Source organism: Marmota monax, unplaced genomic scaffold, assembly GCF_021218885.2.
Source record: "Marmota monax isolate L192 unplaced genomic scaffold, Marmota_monax_Labrador192_F-V1.1 WCK01_AAM20220418_F8-fsc00132, whole genome shotgun sequence".
NCBI lineage: Eukaryota > Metazoa > Chordata > Mammalia > Rodentia > Sciuridae > Marmota > Marmota monax.
The window spans coordinates 3,909,444-3,931,788 of NW_026695199.1; the positions used below are offsets into that span (position 1 = coordinate 3,909,444).

The 22,345-nt window shown below is 36.2% G+C and overlaps 1 protein-coding gene across 3 annotated transcripts in view; it reads right to left on the reverse strand.

Annotated features, from left to right (window-relative positions):
- Window positions 1-19,799, reverse strand: part of Uba6 (ubiquitin like modifier activating enzyme 6) — an 87,500-nt gene extending 67,701 nt beyond the window's left edge. For all 3 annotated transcript variants that reach the window (XM_046428709.2, XM_046428710.2, XM_046428708.1), the window contains exons 1-2: window positions 19,676-19,799; window positions 17,352-17,414 (exon numbers count right to left, since the gene is read on the reverse strand). In XM_046428709.2, the coding sequence (XP_046284665.1) occupies window positions 17,352-17,414; window positions 19,676-19,746 (134 nt within the window). In that variant the 5' untranslated portion in view covers window positions 19,747-19,799. The remainder of the gene's footprint in view (window positions 1-17,351; window positions 17,415-19,675) is intronic.
- Window positions 19,800-22,345: the final 2,546 nt, after the last annotated feature.

Here is a 22,345-nt window from a genome sequence, read left to right on the forward strand (position 1 = left end):
TCCAGTTAATGGATGGATCTAGAGACTATCATGCTAAGTGAAATAAGTCAATCTCAAAAAAACCAAAGGTCACATTTTCTCTTTGATATGTGGTTGCTAACACACAGCAAGGGATGGGGAGAAGACAGAAGTTCAGTTGATTAGACAAAGGGGAATGAAGGGAAGTGAGGGGGGATAGGATAGGAAAGACAGAAGAATGAATCTACATAACTTTCCTATGTTTATATATGAATACACCACCAGTGAAACTATACATCATGTACAACCACAAGAATGAGATCCTAACTAGAATAAGTTATACTCCATGTAAGTAAATAAAAATACACTCTAGTGTCATATATATCTAAAAAGAAGAAATTAAATAAAAGAATAAAACCAAGATACACGCACTAAGGTTTTCCAAAGAACCACAGAATCTCCTTTTCTCACCAGTCACTCCGATCTCCCACCTTTCAATGTTTAGCCACTTAAGGGAAGGTTACTATTTAAATACCTACTTTGTGCAAGCTAATATGTCAGGTACTTTGCAATCTAATGACACTAAAATGCTTTGAAATTGTTACTGTTAGGAAGTAGTAGAGATGGTATCTAAATTTAAGTTACTCAAGTCCAGCATTATTATATTATAGTTGACTCTATTAAGTGAGCATGCCACTTAACACTGAATATACCAAGTAAAAAGACAAGAAAAATGTTCCCTTTTTGAAGGAACAATATTCCCTATAGTTTTCACTGACTATGTCCTAATTTTGAAGCCATAGAGAACTTGTCCAATCCCTTTTTGATATGACAGTCCTCCAAATATTTGAAGATGCTACTCAAGATCCAGAGTCTTCTCTTTCCAGGTAACCCTTCCATTTCTTTAATTGCAATAAGACATCATTTATGAGTACCCCTAAATACTCTAATCACTTTCTTCTGAATGAACTTCAGTTATCTTTTTTATACATGCATATGTTTATTAAAACACTATTTTGAGCCAGGTACTGGCTTCTAGGAGAGAGACATATGCTACTAGGATAGAGACAGATAATCATATAATTCTATAAGATTAAGTACTATACATAAGTACCAAAAAGTATGGAAACCTGGAATACAGAAGAATGGATTATCTACATCAATCCAAGACATGGAAAGTTTTCAAATGAGGGCTCATTCAAGATAAATTCTGAAGAAATAATACGAGTTCAAAGATAAATCATGAAAGGAAATGTGTTTTCCCTAGTTTAGACTATTAAACTAGGGAAAAGGTAAGCATGAAGAAAAAAATGGCTTATGAGAATTAGTTAATATAGTCATAGGACTTCTACTGGCCACAGTGAGGTAATAAGGACCAGATTTATTTTCTTGCCTTAAACAACTGAAAATTGGACAAAATAAACAAAATAACAGGTTTTAGACACCAAATAATAACAACTCAGAAGAGTAGTATCAAAAAAGAGAAAAACAAATGAAGCGAACTTTGTTTTATTTCTTACTTGCAAAGTTTTCAGGCTGCAATGGAGGGAGAGGAATGCAAAGAGAATCTGGTGGTCTCCCTGAATTAAAGAAACAGCTAAAAATTCAAGAAAGCTAGGATTTATAAGCTAAGCACAAGAATGGAGAGATGTAGAATAAGTGCCAGAGATCTGCAGATGGTTCTCCTCTTTTAAGGTCTTCTTTAATTTCTTTCTGTAGTTTTCATTGCAGAGGTCTTTCACCTCTTTCGTTGATTCCCAAATATTTTTATTTATTTATTTATTTGAGGATATTGTAAATAGGGTAGTTTTCCCAGTTCTCTTTCAGAGAATTTGCTACTGATGTACAGAAATGAATTTGATTTATGGGTATTGATTTTATATCCTGCTACTTTGCTGAATCCATTTACTAGTTCTAGAAGTTTTCTGGTGGAATTTTTCAGATCCTGTCAGATCATGTCACTGACAAACAGTGATAGTTTGAGTGCTTCTTTTCCTATTTGTATCCCTTTAATTTCTTTCGTCTGGCTAATTGCTTTGGCTAGAGTTTCAAGGACATGTTAAATAGAAGTGGTGAAAAGGGGTATCCCTGTCTTGTTCCAGTTTTTAGAGGGAATGCTTTCAATTTTTTTCCATTTAGAATGATCGTAGCCTTGGGTTTAGCATAGATAGCTTTTACAATGTTGAAACATGTTCCTATTATCCCTAGTTTTTCTAGTGTCTTGAACATGAAGGGGTGCTGTGTTTTGTCGAATGCTTTTTCTGCATCTATTGAGATAGATGATCATGATTCTTATCTTTGTCTATTGATGTGCTGAATTACATTTACTGATTTCCATATGTTGAACCAACCTTGCATCCCTGGGATTAACCCCACTTGATCATGGTGCACTATTTTTTAAATATGTTTTCGTATGCGATTTGCCAGAATTTCATTGAGAATTTCTGTATCTATATTCATTAGAGATATTGGTCTGAAGTTTTCTTTCTTTGATCTGTCTTTGTCTGGTTTTGGAATCAAGGTGATATTGGCCTCACAGAATAAGTTTGGAGTGTTCCCTCTTTTTCTATTTCATGGAATAATTTGAGGAGCATTGGCATTAGTTCTTCTTTGAAGGTCTTTTAGAACTCAGCTATCATCTCTCTGGTCCTAGGGCTTTCTTGGTTGGTAGGTGTTATAGGCCAGGCTATATGGGCAATGACCAAACAGATTCCATTTTACCCTGAGACTCCATTCATGTAAGAAATGCTTCTCCAATGAGAAAGATCCACCTTTGTACCCATTAATAGTTACCTAGCATAGCATACTTGGCAATACAAAATGGCAATTCTTATACAACGTAAAATTGTTCTCTCTTTGGTTTCCATTTTTCCTGGGCAATGTACCCTGTTAGAGATTGATCGACTAGACGTTAGTAGCCATTCTCTAACTTGCACTCAACTAGGGTCATTTTGACCCACTTCCCTTCTGCTTGCTTGCTTGCTGCTATGCCAAACTGGAAAGTCTGGTGGGAAATACCAATGTACACACTGCATTGTTTTGCTAACTGCTCGATCCAACTTCTGAACCCTGCTTGCTTGTAGCTACGTCAACATGGTTGTGGTTTTTGTGGGTTTTGCCTTTAAATACCCTAAATTGTTGAAGCTCAAGGCTGTTCTCCTGCAGAGATAATTTGGTCCTGTAGGAAGCAGTCTTGGCTGGTCAGACAATAAAGACTCTTCAATTTGAACAAAACTGGGACTTGGTGTGTTTTCTGAGCCACCTGCCCCACAACAGTATGCTTTTGATGGTGTCTTCTATTTCACTGATTCAAAGTGATCTGTTTAACTATGAATATTATCCTGATTTAGTGTGGATAAATCATGAGACTAGAAATTTGTCAATGTCTTTGATATTTTCTATTTTATTGGAGTACAAATTTTCAAAATAATTTCTAATTATCTTCTATATTTCTGTAATGTACATTGTGATATTTCCTTTTTCATCACAGATTTTAGTAATTTGAGTTTTCTTTCCTCTCTTCGTTAGCATGGTTAAAGGTTTATATTTTTTCAAAGAACCAACTTTTTGTATTGTTAATTTTCCCAATTGTTTCTTTTGTTTCAATTTCATTGATTTCAGGTCTGATTTTAATTATTTCCTGTCTTCTACTTTTGGTGTTGATCTTCAGCTGAGTATAGATTAACATGCATGGGAGAAACAACCTAAAGTTGAGGGGAAAACCACCTAAAAGGGCAAGTACAACCTGAAAAAGTTTGTGGTCCTCTTTAGCCATGCACAAAACTTCAGAACACAAAGGGCACTGGATGGAATATTCAGAAGAAATATTATATCAATGGTGGGTGGGAATTAGCCCCAAATGTCTCTTCCAAACTTTAAAAGCAAACTTTGAAACAACAACAACAACAAACTGTTTCCAAGTAACTTAACTGACCCTGAACAAAGCTCAAGAATATTTAAACGAATCCAAAATTATCCAGCATCAAAAAAGGTAATTCCAAAATGCCTAGCATATATTTATTTAAAAAAATATTTTTAGCTGTAGATAAACACAATTTCTTTCTCTCTCTCTCTCTTTCATTTTTATGTGGTGGTGAGGCTCAAACTCAGTGCCTCACATGTACTAGGCAAGCACATTATTACTGAGCTACAACCCCAGCCCCTTGGAATCTATTTAAAAAACTACCAGGTATGCAAAAAAGCAGGAAAACACAACCTATCATGAACAGAGATGTAAATCAGTAAGAACACACAAAGAAATTACATAAATGACAAAACTAGAAGACAAAGACATTAGAACAATTATAAATATGATCCATATGCTCAAGAACATTAAGAAAAACATAAACAGACCTTCTAGGGATTAAAACTATAAAATGTGAAGAAGAAAAATACACTGGATGCAATTAACAATAGATTTAATACTACAAAGAGAACCTGAAGGTACAGAAATCGAAACTGCCCAAAATAAAACACAGGGATTTTTTTTTTTTTTAAATGGAAAAACAAAACAAAATACACAAATAAGCCCATTAGTAAGCTATGAGACGTGCCTAATATAAGTGAAATTAGAGTTCCTGAAAGAAACTGGGGGGGGGGGGAGAAGAAAAAGAAAATATGAGTAACTAATGGCTAAAAATTTTCCAGGAATATTATAAACTCAAAGACCACAATGTAAACATACTCCAGACTCAGAAATGTAAAGCAAACTATGCCAAGGCACATTATAAAACCAGGAATGAAGAGAAAAATTAAAAGTGTCTAGAGAAAATTAAGGATATTATGTATGGGAAAGGGTAAAATGTCAAATGACTTTTTTCCAGGAAGCAGTGCAAATCAGAAGACTATGACACTTATTTTTAAATACAAAAAATAAAACACTGTTGAATTAGTATTCTATACCCAGCAAAAATATGTATTAAAAAAATGAAAGTTTAAAGAATTTACAGCCGGCCAATTGTCAATATAAGAAAGGTTAAAGGAAGACATTCAGGCACAAAGAAAATGATATCAGATGGTAATATGAATTTATACAAAAGCATGGAGAATATTGGAAATGATAAATATATTGAAAGGGTTTTGGAGAGGACCAGGCTAAATCAGTTGGTGTATGCTACAACTGGGAAGGCCAAAGGGGCAGGGCTGCAAAAGTACTTTGAAAATAATTATCATAGCCATGTGTCTTAGGTGTTGTATGCAGTTATAGGATCTGTTTGCCAAGCTGGGTTTTTGCATTGTTTTGGCCCCATCCCTTCTTTCTGTGCCTCACTTCCTCTCTTTTGGAATGGGAATGCTTACTCTGTGCTACTGTATATTGGAGATAATATATATAACTTTTTTTTGATTTTTAAAGGGGTTCCAAGCGAAGAGTTTGCCTTGAGTCTCAGAGGAGACTTTGGACTTGGACTGGGGAATGCTGAAACTGTGTAAGACTATGGGACTCTTAGAGATTAGGACTTAATGTGTTTTGCATTATGAGATGGACACGAGCTTTTAAGGGGAAGGATAGAATGTTATGGTTTGGATATGAGCCCCTGTTAGTGCAGGAATATTGGAAGGTAAAATGACTAAACTGTGAGACCTGTAACCTAATCAGTTTATCCTACTATGAACAGACTGACTAGAAGATAACTGTAGGCAGGTGGGCATGGTAGGAGGAGGTGGGTCATTGGAAGCATGCCCTGGAAGGGTTGTTCTTTCTGAGGTCTCTTCCACTCTCTCCGTTTCCTCATCATTTCATAAACTAAGCAGCATTCCTCTCCTAAGCCCTTCTTCCATGACATACTCCCTGATCTTAGTCACAGAGCAATAGCATTGACTGATACCTCTGAGATCCTGCATTCTATTTTAAATAAACTTTCTGTCCTCTTAAGTTGTTCTTGTTGAATATTTTTGGTGGAAAGGGTATCAGGGTTGAATTCTGTGGCACTTGACCAATGAGCTACATCCCCAGCCCTATTTTATTTTTTTAGTATTTTATTTAGAGACAGGTTCTTACTGAGTTGCTTAGCACCTCGCTTTTGCTGAGGCTGGCTTTGAACTCACGATCCTCCTGCCTCAGCCTCCTAAGCTGCTGGGATTACAGGCCTGTGCCACAGTGCCTGGCTTGCAGGATATTTTGGACACAGTAACATAAAAGCTAACTAAAACAAACAGTAACAAAGATGGGACTAGTCAATAGAAAACAAATTAAAAATGGCATTAATGTTTCATGGATTATGTCTCCACTGATTCAGCCAATTGTGTACTGAAAATATTTACAGAAAAAAGTGTATGGCCTGAACTCGTACAGACCTTTTCCCTTGTTATTACTCCACAAAAATAACGTATAACAATTATATGCACAGCATTTACACTATAAGTTACATAGAGATGATTTATAGTATACCAAAGGATATGTGTAGGTTTTATGCAAATAACTAAGCCATTTTACAAGGGATTGGAGCATCTGTATGTAGACTTTGGTACCCACAGGGGTAGGGTATCATGGAATCAATCCCCATGGATACTTAGTGATTGACTGTTAAACATATATCCTATAAACAATGCAAATAAAGATTGTCAGAGCAAATGAAAATAAAAGGCCACAAGATGATAATATACTCTTTCAAAACTTTTAGCCAACATAGTATGAGAAGTCCTAGCTAGAGCCATCAGATAACAGAAAGACACAATGTGAACGCAAACTGTCCCTGATTGCTGATGACATGATCTTATATATAGAAAACTGCAAAGATTCCCACAAAAAACTATTAAAACTAATAAACAAACTTAGCAAAGTTGTAACACATAATCAGAAATATTGCCACAGACCATTAGCAAATCTCTGAAGAAATCAAGAAAGCAAATCCATTTACAATGGCTATAGAATAAATAATATATAGGAATAAATTCAACAAAAGATTAAAAAAAAAAACTCCATAATAAAACCTAAAAAACACTGATGGAAGAAATTGAAGAGGACAAAGACACCCCATACCAAGGGTAAAACATCCCACATTCACGGACTGAAAGAACCATATTGTCAAAATGGCCAGAATACCAAAAATGATCTACAGATTCAATGCAATCTCTATCAAAATGCCAATGATATTCTTAAAAAAAAAAAAAAAAAATCCTAAAATTTGTATGGAAACACAAAATCCCAAGTAATCAAAGCAATCTTGAAGAAAATGATAATAAAACAACAAAGTTTTTACACTACTTGAATTCAAAGGCATTATATACTTGAATTCAAACCAAAATATAAAACAGTAATAATAAAAACAGCATGTTATTGTCATAAAAATAGAGATAGACCAAAGGAGCAGAACAAAGAACCCTAAAATAAAACCATGTGTCTATGGTTGAGTTTTAACAAAGGTACTAAGAATAAGCACTGGAAAAGGAACAATCTTGACAATATATGGTGCTAAAAAAACTGCGTATCCATATGCGGAAGAATGAAACTAGAACCTGTTTCCCTACCAGTTATAAATATCAACTCAAAATGGATTAAAGACTTAAATTTTACATGTGAATTTATCACAATACTAGATGAAACTATTGGGGAAATGCTTTAGAATATTAATAGGGCAATACCTTAAATGGAAACAAAGTAAAAGCGAACAGTTTCTCCACAGCAAAAGAAAACAGAAAATATCTGCAAATTATATATCTGACAAGGAGTTAACAAGATATAGAGAACTTAAGAAATTCAATATAAAAAAATAAAGTAAACCAATTAAAAATGTGTAACAGATCCAGTCATTTCTCAAAAGACATACAAATGGCTAAGAGGTCTAAGAAAGAAATGTACTTCATCACTGTTATGGTTTGGATCTTAAAAGTTCCACAAAGCTTGTGTGTTGAAAGCTTGGTTCCCAGCTGATGGTGTTATTGTGACATGTGGAAACCCTGGGAGGTGGAGTTGAAAGAAGCAGGTTAATAGTGACATGCCATTGATGAGTATACGGACCTTGGCTTACTTTCTGTTTCCTGGCTGCTATGAAGTGAGCAGCTCTGCTCTACCATGCCCTCTCTACCAGGATAGTATGTTCTGTGTCACCACAGGCCAAAAAACAAAGGCTCCAAGAAATAGTAAACTAAACCACTGAAACCATTAGATGAAATAAATCTTTCCTCCCTTAAATTTTCTCAGGTATTTTGTCCTAGCAATAATAGCTAAACTGGAAAACTGGTACTGACAAGTGGGGTCATTTTTGTGACTAAACCTAACCATATCGTTCAGAAGCCATTGAAACTGGTTTTTTGGAGGAATCTGGAAAACTTTGGAGGAGCAGGCTAGACAAAGCTCAGGATGCTATAAAAGGACTTAATGGTTGGATTCTGGGATAAACTCAGAAGTCCAGAATGATGATAGGAATGAGAACAGCAAAGGGCACACTCTTGAGGTTTCAGATGGAAATGAGGACAACATTGGGAACTGGATTACAAGGCTTTGATATTGCTTTCTGGCAAAGAACTTACCTACATTTTATTTGTGCCCTAAGACTTTCTATGAAGCTGAGTTTAAAGGTGATGGAATAATTAACTTGCCAGAGGAAATTTCAAGGCAACACAGCATACTGGCTGTGGCACGGGCAACGCTGCCTGCTTTAAACAAGATTTACAGTGAGAATCAGGAGCAAAAACCAGAGCATAAAGATTTGAAAAACTTGCAATTTTGCCAGAATAAGAGCACGCTTATGGGTGTGGGCAATAATGGAGCCAGTTGATTATGGACTGGAACCTCTGATGTCATGAGCCAAAATAAATCTTTCCTCCTTAAAGTTGTTTTTCTCAGTTTTATTTATTTATTTATTTTAACAGCATTTGACAGCTCACTAACCACAGGAAGGCACAAATCAAAATCACAATGAAAAAAAAAGAATAAATCACAGAGCCTAGCACATAGTAAAAAAAATAATAATGAGATCATTACCTTATCTCAATAAGATGGCTACTATCAAAAAGACTAAGAGTAGGTAAGAACGTGAACTAAAGGAACTCTTGCACACTGTTAGAACATTTATGAGTAGAGAGAGTCACTAGGGAAGATAGTATGAGGGTTTCTCAAACAATTCATTTGAGAAACTCAGCCATTCCACTACTGGGTATATATCTCAAAGAAATGAAATAAGTACATCAAAGAGACACTTACACACGCATATTTACTACAGCACTATTCATAATGGCTCCAAAATGGAAACAATTGAAGTGTCCATCACATGGATAAATACCATAGAATAATATTCAGCCATAAAATGGAATAAAATTCTGTCATTTGCAGCAACATTGACAGAACTGAAGATTATTAGGATAAGTGAAATAAACTGGGCACAGAAAAAATAAGTACTGTATAATCTCACTCGTGTAGAGTCTGAAAAAGCTCAGAGCAGAAATGGTAGTCATGAGTAGTAGGAAAGGAGATGGGAAATGGTTGATCAAAGGGTACTAAATTACTGTTAGATAGGAGCAAGAAGTTCTGATGTGTTACTGTACAGTAGGATGACTGTGGAAAACAACCATGTACAATATATTTTTAAAAACTAGTAGAAAAGATTTTGAATATTTTCATTATCAATAAACTATATTAAACCTGATTTAAATAGTACACTATATGTACCAAAATGACACACTGTATAATTTTTAAATGTACAATATTTGTTTTTATTTATTTGCTAAAAAATAAACTACAAGTATGAAAAAAAGAAAGAAAAAGAAAAAAGCTTAATAATATGCTATTTATAAAGAGTCTAATGTAAAGATACAAATAACTTAAAAGTAAAAGGGTGAATACACCTAGAGGGCATAACAATTCTATTTATGCCCTGATCACAACTGATAGAAATGAAGTAAGAAACCCATGAAAACACTATAACAGTCAACATCCCTCTCATATAAAAAATAGACATAAACTGAATAAGCATGCAGAACATAAGAACAATACTATCATTCAATTTGACCATACAATGATAGAAAAATCCAATAAACAACAGAACCCATTTTTTTTTCAAATGTATTTAGAACATTGGTCAAGACAGACCATATTCTGAAAAAAAAATTTTTTTTTAAATAAATCCAAGCCATACAAAGTATGTCTACTGAATTACAATCTCATGCTAACTATAGTTACTAAGGACAGAATTATATTCTTGAAAACTGCTAAGAGAGTAGTGTTACGATTTGGATGTAAGTTGTCCCCCAAAAGCTCATGTGTGAGACAATGCAAGGTTTGGAGGAGAAATGACTGGGTTATAGGCTTAACCTAATCAGTGAATTGATCCCTGATGGGATTGAATGAGTGGATGCTGAAGACAGGCTATGAAATATGTTTTATATGTGGATATCTGGAAGCAAAGAGTTTTCTGATCACCATGTGAGCTGCTTTACTCTACCACACTCTTCTGCCTCACTTTGAGCCCCAAGGAATGGAGCTGGCTTTCTATGGACTAAGACTTCTGAAACCATGAGCCCCCAAATAGGCTTTTCCTCCCCTAAAATTGTTCTGATCAGATCTTTTAGTCACAGCAGTGAGTAAGCTGAATAAAAAACGAATATATTTTTAAAAGTGTTTTTATTGGGGCTGGGGATATGGCTCAAGCGGTAGTGAGCTCGTCTGGCCTGCACGCCCGGGGCACTGGGTTCGATCCTCAGCACCACATAAAAAAATAAATAAAAAATAAAGAAGTTGTATCCACCGAAAAATACAAAATAAATATTAAAAAATTCTCTCTCTCTTTAAAAAAAAAGTGTTTTTGCTACAAAAAAGGGCAAAATACATGAGAAAATGTTAATTTAGCTTCATTTAGTCATTGTAAAACGTACATAATAATAAAACATCATGTGGTACATATCAAAATACATGTGATATTTGTCAATTTAAAAAATTTGAAAAATTAGAAATCATCAATACTACAGTATCTGGAAAAAATCCTCAGTAGTATTTGGGAATCAAGCAACACACTTTTAAATGACTCGGGGGTCAAAGAAATCTGATGAAAGATTATAGTTCTCTGATCTGAATGAATATGAAAACAACATATAAATGGGATGCAGATAAAGCAGAGTTTAGAGGGAAATGTTTGGTATGTAATGGATATGTGTCTTATAATGACATTTAAGTCAATAATGGACTGCATATAATATGGTGGTTCCATAAGTTTACAGTGCCTAATAATGATGTAGCCATCTTACTCTGTGTAAGCACACTTCATTAATGTTCACATAATAGCCTAATATTTATTACTCAGAACGTATCTGAGTCCTTAAGCAATGCACAACAGTATTAGTAAAAAAGGTCTCAAGCATCAATCATATTAAATTCTACCTTAAAAAAACTAAGAAAGGTAAATTAAACTCAAAATAAGCAGAAGAAAAAACTTAGAACAAAAAAAATCAATGAGATGTAAAACAGAAAACTAACACAGAGGAAAAAAAAAATCAACAAAACTTAAAGCTAGTTCTTGGAGAACAGAGTTGAATGATAGTACTTTAAATGATACTACTATCAAATACCATTCAACATGAAATATATACTCTGAATATCCCTGTATCTATTAAAAGAACTGAATCTGCAGTTGAAACTTTCCCACAAAGACAACTCCAATGACAAATATTTTTAAAAACTTAAAAGAAAACTTCTCAACTCATCCTATGAGATAATATTACCCTGATACCAAACAAGAGAAAAAAATCATTGAAGAAATGCTCTATATCAATATTCTTCACATACATAGACACAAAAATTTCTGAAATTGAGATATACACACACACGCAAGCATGTAAAAATACAACATGAGAACTATGGTATAAATGTTTCTGTTACCCTAAAACTTACCTGTTAAAACTGAATTCTCTATATGATGGTTTTCAGATGGGGGAGGGTTTTTGGGAATTAGTTTTAGGAACTGATTTGGGCAGAGCCCTCAATAGGATTAGTGCCCTTATAAAAAGAGATTTGACAGAGTACATTTGTTCCTTCTGCCATGTGAGGACCACAACAAGAAAGCATCATCCAGAGCAGAGGGAAAGCCCTCTGAACACCAAATCTGCTGGCATCTTATTCTTAGACTTCCTCAGCCCACAGTATTGTGAGCAATATTATATCTACTGTTTACATAGTATAAGGTATTTTATTATAGCAGCCTGAACAAACTTAAGACAATGACTAAATTTGGTTTATCCCCTAAATAGAATGCAAGGATTATATAATGTTCTAAAACTAATCATTGTAGCTTACAATATTATGAAACCAAAAATAGAAAGGGGGAGGAGAAGCCATATGAATATCTCAGTGAATTCAGAAAGTACAAGTCCTGAGTCACTTAACGATATAGGTATATTGTGAGAAATATGTCATTAAGCAATCTTGTTATTGTGTGAACACAATGTAAATAGTTTCTGAAAGAGTGTACTTATACTAACCTAAATGGTATAGCTTATTACTATCTAAGTTAAATGATATAGCATCTATTTCTAGACTAGGGAGTTTCAAGCATTGAAGATTTGCTCTGGCAAGCAATTTTCTTTCAAAAATCAGAGTATCCAAAAGTTCTTTAAATGTCTTTCACATCAGCATGTGCAGACTCACCATTCACTTTTATATTATGTGATAAATAATGATTCTTGAATCATTAAAAATCATCTAGAGCTAGCAGTAAATTTAAAATCAAAGATGGGTTTGGTTTTTAATTTCTGTAATTATCATGGTGTTGATAGGAATGTTCCTGTATCTGGCTTCAATCTACATACATCATGAGAAGTTTCTCCAAATCTCACAAGGGCCCATCTTGAATTTCTGTTATTCTCTATTCTTTCAATGAAGCAGATTCTCTAACAGCTTCTGTCACTGTGCTCTTATCCTTCAAGATCTTAGCTATGGTGGAATGTGACATGCCTGAAAGCGGAGCAATAATCACTGATTTTCCACCCTTGTAGTCCTCAATAAATTTTCATTTTATTTCCAAATCAACTGATCAACACTGCCTCTTTTTGACATTAGCAGTGCATTTTGTATGCTTAAGGGCTGTATTCGTTTTTCTCTGCTATGAACAAAATACCCCAAAAGAACAACTTAGAGGAGGAAAAGTTATTCTGACTTATGCTTCCAGAGATGTTAGTCCCTGGCAGACAACTCCATTGCTTTGGACCCAAGATGAGGTAATATAACATCACGGTGGAAAGATATGGCAGAGGAGCATCGCTCAATTCATGACTGGTCAGGAAGCAAAGAAAGGAAAGGGGGAAAGGAGCTATAGTGAAAATGAACCCATCTAGGGCATGCCCCCTGTTAGAGTCTGTAAACAAGTCAAAATAACACCTGGCATTTTGCCAGGGGAATGTTAGAGTTCATAAACAAGTCTGGATGGTGCCTGGCAAAATGCCAGAGGGAGTGGTTTGAGAAGTAACAAAAACAAGCCATTAAGTGTGGAGATTCCTGATTGGTTGACTGATGTATCTAGTTTATGCTAATTAGATAAGCTGTGTGGAATGTATAAATACTGCTCTTGTCCTGCAATAAAGGGCTCCCTCTCCTGCTGTATCAATGTACACAAGTTATTCGTCACCCCCCTGATTATTCTGCTGCAGCCGGACTGCGGCAGATGGTGGCCCGTTACGGGGAGCCCCAGGACACTCGGGGGTAAGTGACAGGAAAAAAAAGCTGCCCGTCCATAGATAGGATGGGAGCAATCTGCTATTCCCTAGGCAGATAGGGCGAGAGGAAAAATGACCATTTCAAGAAAATGGAGAAGATTGATACAGTATGTTTGTGTCTTGTTTTGTCTCAGTGTATTGTATTGTCTTTGTGATGAAAATATGGAAGGGGTGAGAAGTAAATTACTAAGGGAAGAAGGCACCCCAGTGGAACCAAGAATAGTTAGGGCATGTGTTGATAAGAGCCCAGGAACTCTAGTCAGAAAGAAAAAGAAAGTTCAGAAGAAGAAGGATTATCAGGAAAAAAGTTGCAACAAAAGGCTATTACTAAATACTTTTCATTACCGGAGGGTGAGTGAAGCGGAGAGGCGGCTGCCGAGTGTGCAAGCTGGTCACAGCGCAGCAAGGATTTTCCAAGAGGCGGCGGCGACTGGCCCTTCCCCACCTCCTGGCCGGGGAGCTGGCTCTTCCACTGCAGGGAGCCCAAATCTAGACCTGACCTGGAGGCACAGTCTCGCAGGCTCTTGGTCCCTGTGCCCAGTAGCAGTTTGAGTCCGGGACACTCCCCAGGGCCATCTGGGGCTGCCCAGGCACTACAGCCAACAAAAGACGCTACTGGTGTCCCTGATGTTTGGTCATTTCCAAGGCCAGTAACTACAATGGTTCTCCCACACCTGGAAGCTAATGAGCACTATTAAGGCTTATTTCAAATGTAAAAAACCTTGAGATAATGTACTAAATTGTTCAGAAGGTTGTTTTCTTAGCGCCTGCTGGAATACTACAGGATTTTCTTTAGCCATCCTGAGTTCCTGCCTTCGTCCCAGTGCCGGTGAGGACAAAGGTGGAAGAATTTCCAGTGTTGCTGAGAACCGGACTGAGATTTCAGCTGAGAACCGGACGAGACTTCAGATCAAGCTAGCTGCCTGCAGAACTTACCTGGACTGTGATTTAAGCTAGCTGCCTGCAGAACTTACCTGGACTGTGATTTACCTGGACTGTGAGTTAATCTATTGAGACACTGCTTTACCTGGACTGAGACAACAAACTGTAATCTACAACAAATTGTAATCTTTGCAAATGGTGTCATTGCTGGTATAATTTTTCCAAGGGCTTCTTGCATGGAGCCATCAAGTGGCTTGGTATTGTGACATTTTGTATCCTCCCCTTCTGCTTGCAACAGATTATTTGTGGTGTTTATGTAAAAACCACTATGGTCGTTATTTAAATTAAACAAAAGGGGGAAATGTTAGAGTCTGTAAACAAGTCAAAATAACACCTGGCATTTTGCCAGGGGAATGTTAGAGTTCATAAACAAGTCTGGATGGTGCCTGGCAAAATGCCAGAGGGAGTGGTTTGAGAAGTAACAAAAACAAGCCATTAAGTGTGGAGATTCCTGATTGGTTGACTGATGTATCTAGTTTATGTTAATTAGATAAGCGGTGTGGAATGTATAAATACTGCTCCTGTCCTGCAATAAAAGGCTCCCTCTCCTGCTGTATCAACGTACACAAGTTGTTCGTCACCCCCCGGTTATTTTGCTGCAGCCGGACTGCGGCACCCCCAGTGACCTATTTCCTCCAGCCATTTCACCTGCTACAGTTACCACCCACTGCATTCAAACCAGGATGGACTGATTAGTAGGTTACAACTCTCACAATCCAATCATTTCAGCTCCAAACGTTCCTGTATTTACACAGGAGCTTTTGAGGACATCTCATATCCAAACCATAACATGTACCATGATGAATAAAACAACACGAGATTAAACCAACCACATGAGAAATGGTAAATTAGATGTATGAGGTGGTTGGTGTAACACAGAATACTGTATGCAGTAAACTTTTTTTTTTTTTTAATAAGTAGAATGAATGCACTCTAAAATATTAACACCAAAAAAGTATAATAAACACATATACCAGAACATAGATGCTCATTATCATTATTGATATTATGTGCTGCTTTTAATTGTATGTGTTATGCTTTTATACAACTGGCAGTGCTAGAAGTTTGTTTATAATAGCATCACCACAAATAGGAGTAATGTGTTGGTTGCACTAAGATATTACAATACTTTATATTTCTCATATGAAAATTATATTATAGATTATCTCCTGATTATAAAATGTTTCAGAATACACCTTAAGTTTTGTAGGTTGTTTTTTTTTTTTTTTTTGTGGTGCTGGGGATTGAACCCAGGGACTTGTGCAGGCAAGGCAAGCACTCTACCAAGTGAGCTGTATCCCCAGACCAGGCACCTTAAGTTTGGATTCCTAATTTGTAATTATATTCTTAGTGTCCTTTTGGTCATGTTCTTTTTGGACATATATACCATATAACAGATGGTAATGTGTCTCTAAGATAAATCACTGTCCAAAGTCCTAAGTCTAATACTAGTTCTCACTAAGCAATAAATATGTATTAACAAAACAAACAAAACCCAACCAACTTCCAAACTTTTAGTTCAGTCACTAATAATAAAAATCTCCAGAACTGTCACTAAAAATAAAAGGTTAATTTTTGGGGGGTGGAGAGAGGGGGGTGCTGGGGATTAAATCCAGGCCCTTGTGCATGTGAAGTGAACACTCTACCAACTGAACTATATCCCCAACCCAAAGGTTAATTTTCTAAATCTGAGAAAAGAAAGGTTGTTTCTTGATGAAAATCTCACATATGGTCTTTATAATACAATTCACTTTTTGCATTCCTAATAAGATAACTTATAAGCAGTAACTCAGCACTGAGTAGTATAGTAGTTCCCACACAAACCTCTAGCTTTATCATTTTAAATTGATTCCTGCATTTACTATAACATTTTTTTTAAGGAAGATTGAAATTTTAAAAAGCACATTAGGAAACAACTGGAAGATGTTTTCAACAAGACATGCATCCAAAGTGCAAGCAATTACACCCAAAGATAATGTTTGTCAGGTAAAAGAAAATGGCTTACCTTAATAAGAGCTGAAATGCTATGCTCTACAATTTTCAGTCAAGCAAACTACAACCTACTTATTTACATAGCTTTATGAACAAAAATGTAGTCATGTCTACTGTATATTGTGTTTCTTACATCAGCTTTACAAGGTTGGAAGGACATAAAAAAGAAAAAATAACTTTAGCCAATATGATGTTAGGGAGCTGCTAATTGCTATTCCAAGAAGAAAAATGACTAAAAAGACACTAAAAATATAATTACAGACCAAGAGTCTAAATTTAAGGTATCTTCATTTTTGTGATCAGGAGTCCATTTACAGAACACCTGTCCATTCTTTTTATCTGAGAGTATTGTACAAAACAGAATTTGGAATCAACATCTCAAATGGTATACATTAACTCCCAAAAAAGTGCTCACAACTGACTCTGCATCCCAAATAAAAATAAACACATATAAAGAGTAATTCAAGATACACAATGAGCCCATCTTTCCAAATTCTACGTACATAAAGTGTATTTTTATGACTACATAAAGGAAATCTAATAACTTTTATACAGAGACCATATAGGTATATTTTGTATTGGATAGCAAAATCCCTCTTAGTTCTATCACTCAAATCTAAAGAAACTGATATTTAAATTTTATTAGAGCTTTCAGATTACATATAGTACAAAGTCAAACACACACAGAAACCCTAATTTTAACCTTCTAGGAACTCTTAGGATATACATATAAAATTCTGACTAAGCCTAATGGCATTTTCAAATATACTATTTTGTTACTTGAGGACAATGGGGAAATTAAGTTTCCAAGAGGCTCTTACCTGTATAATGCATCATCAATCTCCACAGATTCTGTTGACATGATGGGCAAATTTTTACTTGCACTGAGGGGAAAAAATAACAAAAACACTAAACCTTTAAGTATGATATGGTTATTAAATACTCACAATTTAGAATGCAATATTCAGTTATACGGCATCAGATTCATGATTTACTGAAGAGTTTTAGATACCAAATATATCATTACCTATCATTGATTTTTAAAATGTATTAAAATTAAAATTTATTAATTGCTTGCTTTATCTTTTGTGTACTAAATTGTACAGCTCATGATTGTTTTATTCAGAGGTATTTTGTTATTGCTCATTTATTCTCATGGATCTATATTTTTAACAACTTTGTCCCGCGAACCTTTTCTATAATCACACTCTTCCTAAATAAACTCATTTATTCCCAAAGAATTAACCATATGCTATAACATATGCATATAACATAATAACCTATTTCTTTATGTATGATTTTTTCTGTCCTACAGATTTTATACACCTGCCAAAACAACTATATTCTGATATTTAACTGGTATCCCAAATATTAGGAACCCAAACAGAATTCAATTCCCCCTGCTGCTCATGATACGCATAAAGGAAGCACTTAAGAAACATCTGCTGAATGAATTTTAAAAATTAAAAAAAAACTAAAAAACTTATTAGAGTGACAAAATATATATACTTCAGTGATATATTATTTACAGTAGTGTGTCCCAATTTTTCCACAGCACAGTACACAAAGCAAAATCATATCTGTAGGAAACATGGGAAGCAGAAATGGCTTGTAGACAATTACCCAGCCCGGGGTATAGAAGCCTGAGCTATAGTGAAAGCTGAGATTAGTACCATCTTGGCAAAAGTGCAATCCAAACCTGGATCTGGGAAGCAAAACTATTATCAATTATGGGGTTCTGAAAATAATGTGATAGCAGGAAATTTGAGTCTTATTTTTAAAGCCTGACATTGATAAATAAGCCAAGGGGTTTGTAAACACATGTGATTAAAATGTTATCAATTACTTACCAACACTGATTACCATCATCAAATGATATCAGTTTCTAGTTAATTAAATGGATAACTATTACAAAACTCCTGACTGCACTCATGAAAGCAAACCAGAAGATAGCTGCATTCTAAGAGATCACCTAATAAAAACAATGTACACACACAATATACTGTTTTGGCATTCTAATAGAATATACAAATAAAAATTTTCATTATACAGTTTCCTATTATAGCTACTACACTTGCATGTTCCTTTTCCTTGCATGGGGCACAATTAGTTTAGTGAGTAAACTTGCTTAGTAAAAAATAAGAACTATATTCTAACCAGCCTGATTCTTATGTTTACAACTGGCATTTACTTTTTAGAAAGTTCTGCCTTACTGAACGTTTTAAGAATATCTTTTAATTTGTAAGACAATAAAAATATTTCACCTTAAGGGGCAGCTTTGTTTTTATTACCTATTATCTCCCAAGTTAATTTGACCTGAAAAGGGCAGACAATACCATGGTATTTAAAATATCCTTCAGTCTGAAAGTAATGGAAACTCTACAGGTATATAAACAGTGTCATACTACCTAAAATTAATACATCCATCATTTCTATATTTGATGAGTTGTATTATGACAAAGGACAGGATACATGCTTCATGAAAGAGGAACTACTAACTAAAATCTTGGTAAGGGCCTAGGCAGGGTCATCTCCCGCCTTAATTCTGCAGGGGCGGAAACGATGCAAAGGAGAACAAGATTAACCAACTGGGATATATGAATAGGTATCTAGTATATTTTGTCCCTGGCTTTCCCCAAACCCTTTTCACCATAGTCAACAGAGGCTTCAGGGTGCCCTGACTGCTACTGATTCATCCTTACTTGTTCGCTCTGGCAATAGTTTTCAAAGGATGATCCCAGTGGAGGATAATGCACCGTGGCGCTCTTAGCTTTCATTTAACATAAAACGAAAAGAAAGGTGATTGGCACCTGGCACAGAAGCTCACAGCGAGAGACTTAGGCCAGACTAGCTCTGGTCAGAGCCCCTCACGTCAGTTAACCAGGAGGATGCAGGATGCTGGACCCTCACCGGAACTGAAAAAGCCCAGAAAGAGGCGGGACGAGGACTTTCGCCTTAGGAAAAGTCTTGGGCTGCAGAGGCCCAAGCGCGCGCTGCCACACCCACCCCGCACGCTCCCCTGGCCTCCCAGGAAAGGCTCGGCTCGGCCGGGCCCGTGGCCTCCCGCGCGCTCCCTGCCCGCCCGAAGGGAAGTAGAGTGCTAGAGTCCGGGTCCTGCAGCCCCGCAGCCACATCATCTTCTCACCTGCTGGTTCCCCAGGAAGAGCAGGAAGCCTCTTCCCCGCGAGGCGCGGTCACCAGATCGGATCCCTCCATAATCCGCCAAAACGCCACAGCCGCTGGCTATGGGAGGGAGGCTAGGGGGCGGGGCCGCTGGGGGTCAAGGGGCGTGCAATGATGTCATCAGAGGGGGCGGGCCCGGAGAAGCTGGAAGTCGGGCGGCGTTTTCCCGTCAACCCCAGGGACGTCTTGGCTTCCGGTTTGGGTGTGGCCACAGGGCGGTCTTTGCTGCAGGTGAGTGAAGTGGCCGGCATTATTGAGCCCGGACCTGTCTCACGCAAACGTAACTAAAACACTGAAGTTACCTGTCACTCTGACTGTAGAAGCCACATTTACAGGACTCTAGTGACCCGCGAAATTTGGAGACTGCTTTGCAATTCCTTGGTTTTATAGCAAGTAGAGGAAACTCCTTTGTTTTATTACAAAAAAAAAAGCTGGTGATAGCTCCAGATTTTGGGGTTTCCACTTGAGTAATTTGGCCTGCATAAGAGGCGCTGCATATATTTAATAGAATCAGGTGGCTTTTAGAGCTATGAAGTTTGCCCCTTTATTTTATGGGTGAAGGAAAAGAACTTCTTGATCATTGTGGCTTGGACAAGGTCGTAGAGCTAATCCATGTCAGATTACCAGAACACATGTTTTAGTAAAGATTGCTCATTTAAATATCTTTCCATTGACTCCCATTTTATTCTTTTTTTTGGAAAATAGTTGGACACAATCACATAATTGAAAAGTCTGCAGGATTTTAAAAATGGGCATATACTTTGGGTATTACATAATTTTATGTAATGTATAATAGTTTTACTTAATTAGAATTTCTTCTCATATGAAAATAAGGGGAAAGATAAAACCGTTTTATCCTTTGGACCTCTCAATTCTGTTTTCAAAATTGCATACCTGCAAAACTTGGAAACCTCATGTTGTTCTTATTTGGCATCATGGATACTCACTTATGGGATAGGTTTCTCAATTCAGTTGTGGACTTTTTCCACATAACCATTAAAATGAATTTGGTTTATGTCCTATTCTTTTAAGGTTCTGCTCTAACACTAGGTTTATCCTGTAATTTCTCCTTATTATAAAGTTAGCAAGTATAAATATTTTTGGCTAAACCATCCCCACAGATACTGTCAGTTTCCCTTGTTTCCCCATTCCAATTTCCCTTTCCTATTTCTTTTCTCCCTGAGTATTTACTCAATGCCTATTAAACATTAGGACCTAGTGAGTAGATGGGTGAACAGGAAATAGTACACCCTAATTTCATCAGTATCACTACTGGAAGCCTAAAATAGAAAATAAATGCAAGCATAATTATTGAAAGTGGTAAGTATGTTAAAGACAATAAAGGATAAAGATATTGAAAAAGACTTGGAGGAGGTGTGGAGGAGACAATTTTAAATAGAGTAGTAATGGATGACTTCTTGAGAGAATGTCATTTGAGCCAAACCCTAGATAATGTGAGCCATGTGAAGATCTAGCAGAAGAGAATTTAAACAGAGAGTGCAGCAAATATAATTTACTTTTCTTTTAGCATTTTATAATCTTATATTATTATAAAATTTTATGTTTATTTTGTATTGCCTCTCTCCCTTTCAAAAGGACTGATTTTTTTTTTCCTGGAGAAAGATTCACAGTATGAGGGGGATTCAATGTGAGAAAGATTTTCTATTGTTGGATTTGGAGAGGGAAGAAAGGGGCCATGTATTATGGCCAATAGGAGCTGAGTGTGACCTCTAGCTAATAGCCAAGAAAGGAAATGGGAGTCTTGGTCTACAACAGAAGAAATTAAATTTGTTAACAAGCTGCATGTGATTGAAGAACACTCTGAAACTTCAGATCATAATGTAGTCAGATGATACCCTGATAGACTGTTCAGAGTCTTATAGACTCTAAACAGAGACCCTACTGATGCTGTGACTGTATTCTGAGGTATACAACTGTAAGCTAATAGATTTGTAGTTTTTTTTTTTAGTTACTAAGTTTATGGTAGTTTGTTATGCAGCAATAGAAATAGAGTTTATTATACTTTATATAGGAGCCACATTTCTTCACACTGTAACATTCCTGAAACTGAAATGTATATATTTTCTCATGTAACATTATGGAATATAATGGTATACTTTATTAGTCAGTTTTCCATTGTTGTAACAATTGCCTGAGATAATCAACTTAAATGGAGTAAAGTTACAGAGGTTTCAATACCTGGTCACTTGGCATTGTTGCTTTGGGTCCTCATCAGCACAGTGTCACGGAGGGAATGTGGTAGAAGAGCCCTGGTCATCTCATGGCAGCTGAGAAGCAAAGAGAGAAGAAGGGTCCAGGATCCCAATATCCCCTTAAAACTCAGGCCTTCAGTGACCTAACTTTCTACAATTAGGCCCCACAACTTAAAAGATTCTACTACCTCCCAATAGCATATGGGGCTAGGGACAAGGCCTTTAACACATGAGCCCAAACCATAGCAGAAGGCATCTTAGATTTGATGAAATATGGTAAAAATTATTTGAAACATACAATATAACAGGAACCTAATGGGAAAATAATTATAATATCACCAGACTGTTTGACAGTGAAGTTTTATGCCATAAGAAAGATAACATAGTTAGGATATTGAAGGGAAAAAACTTTAAGTCAA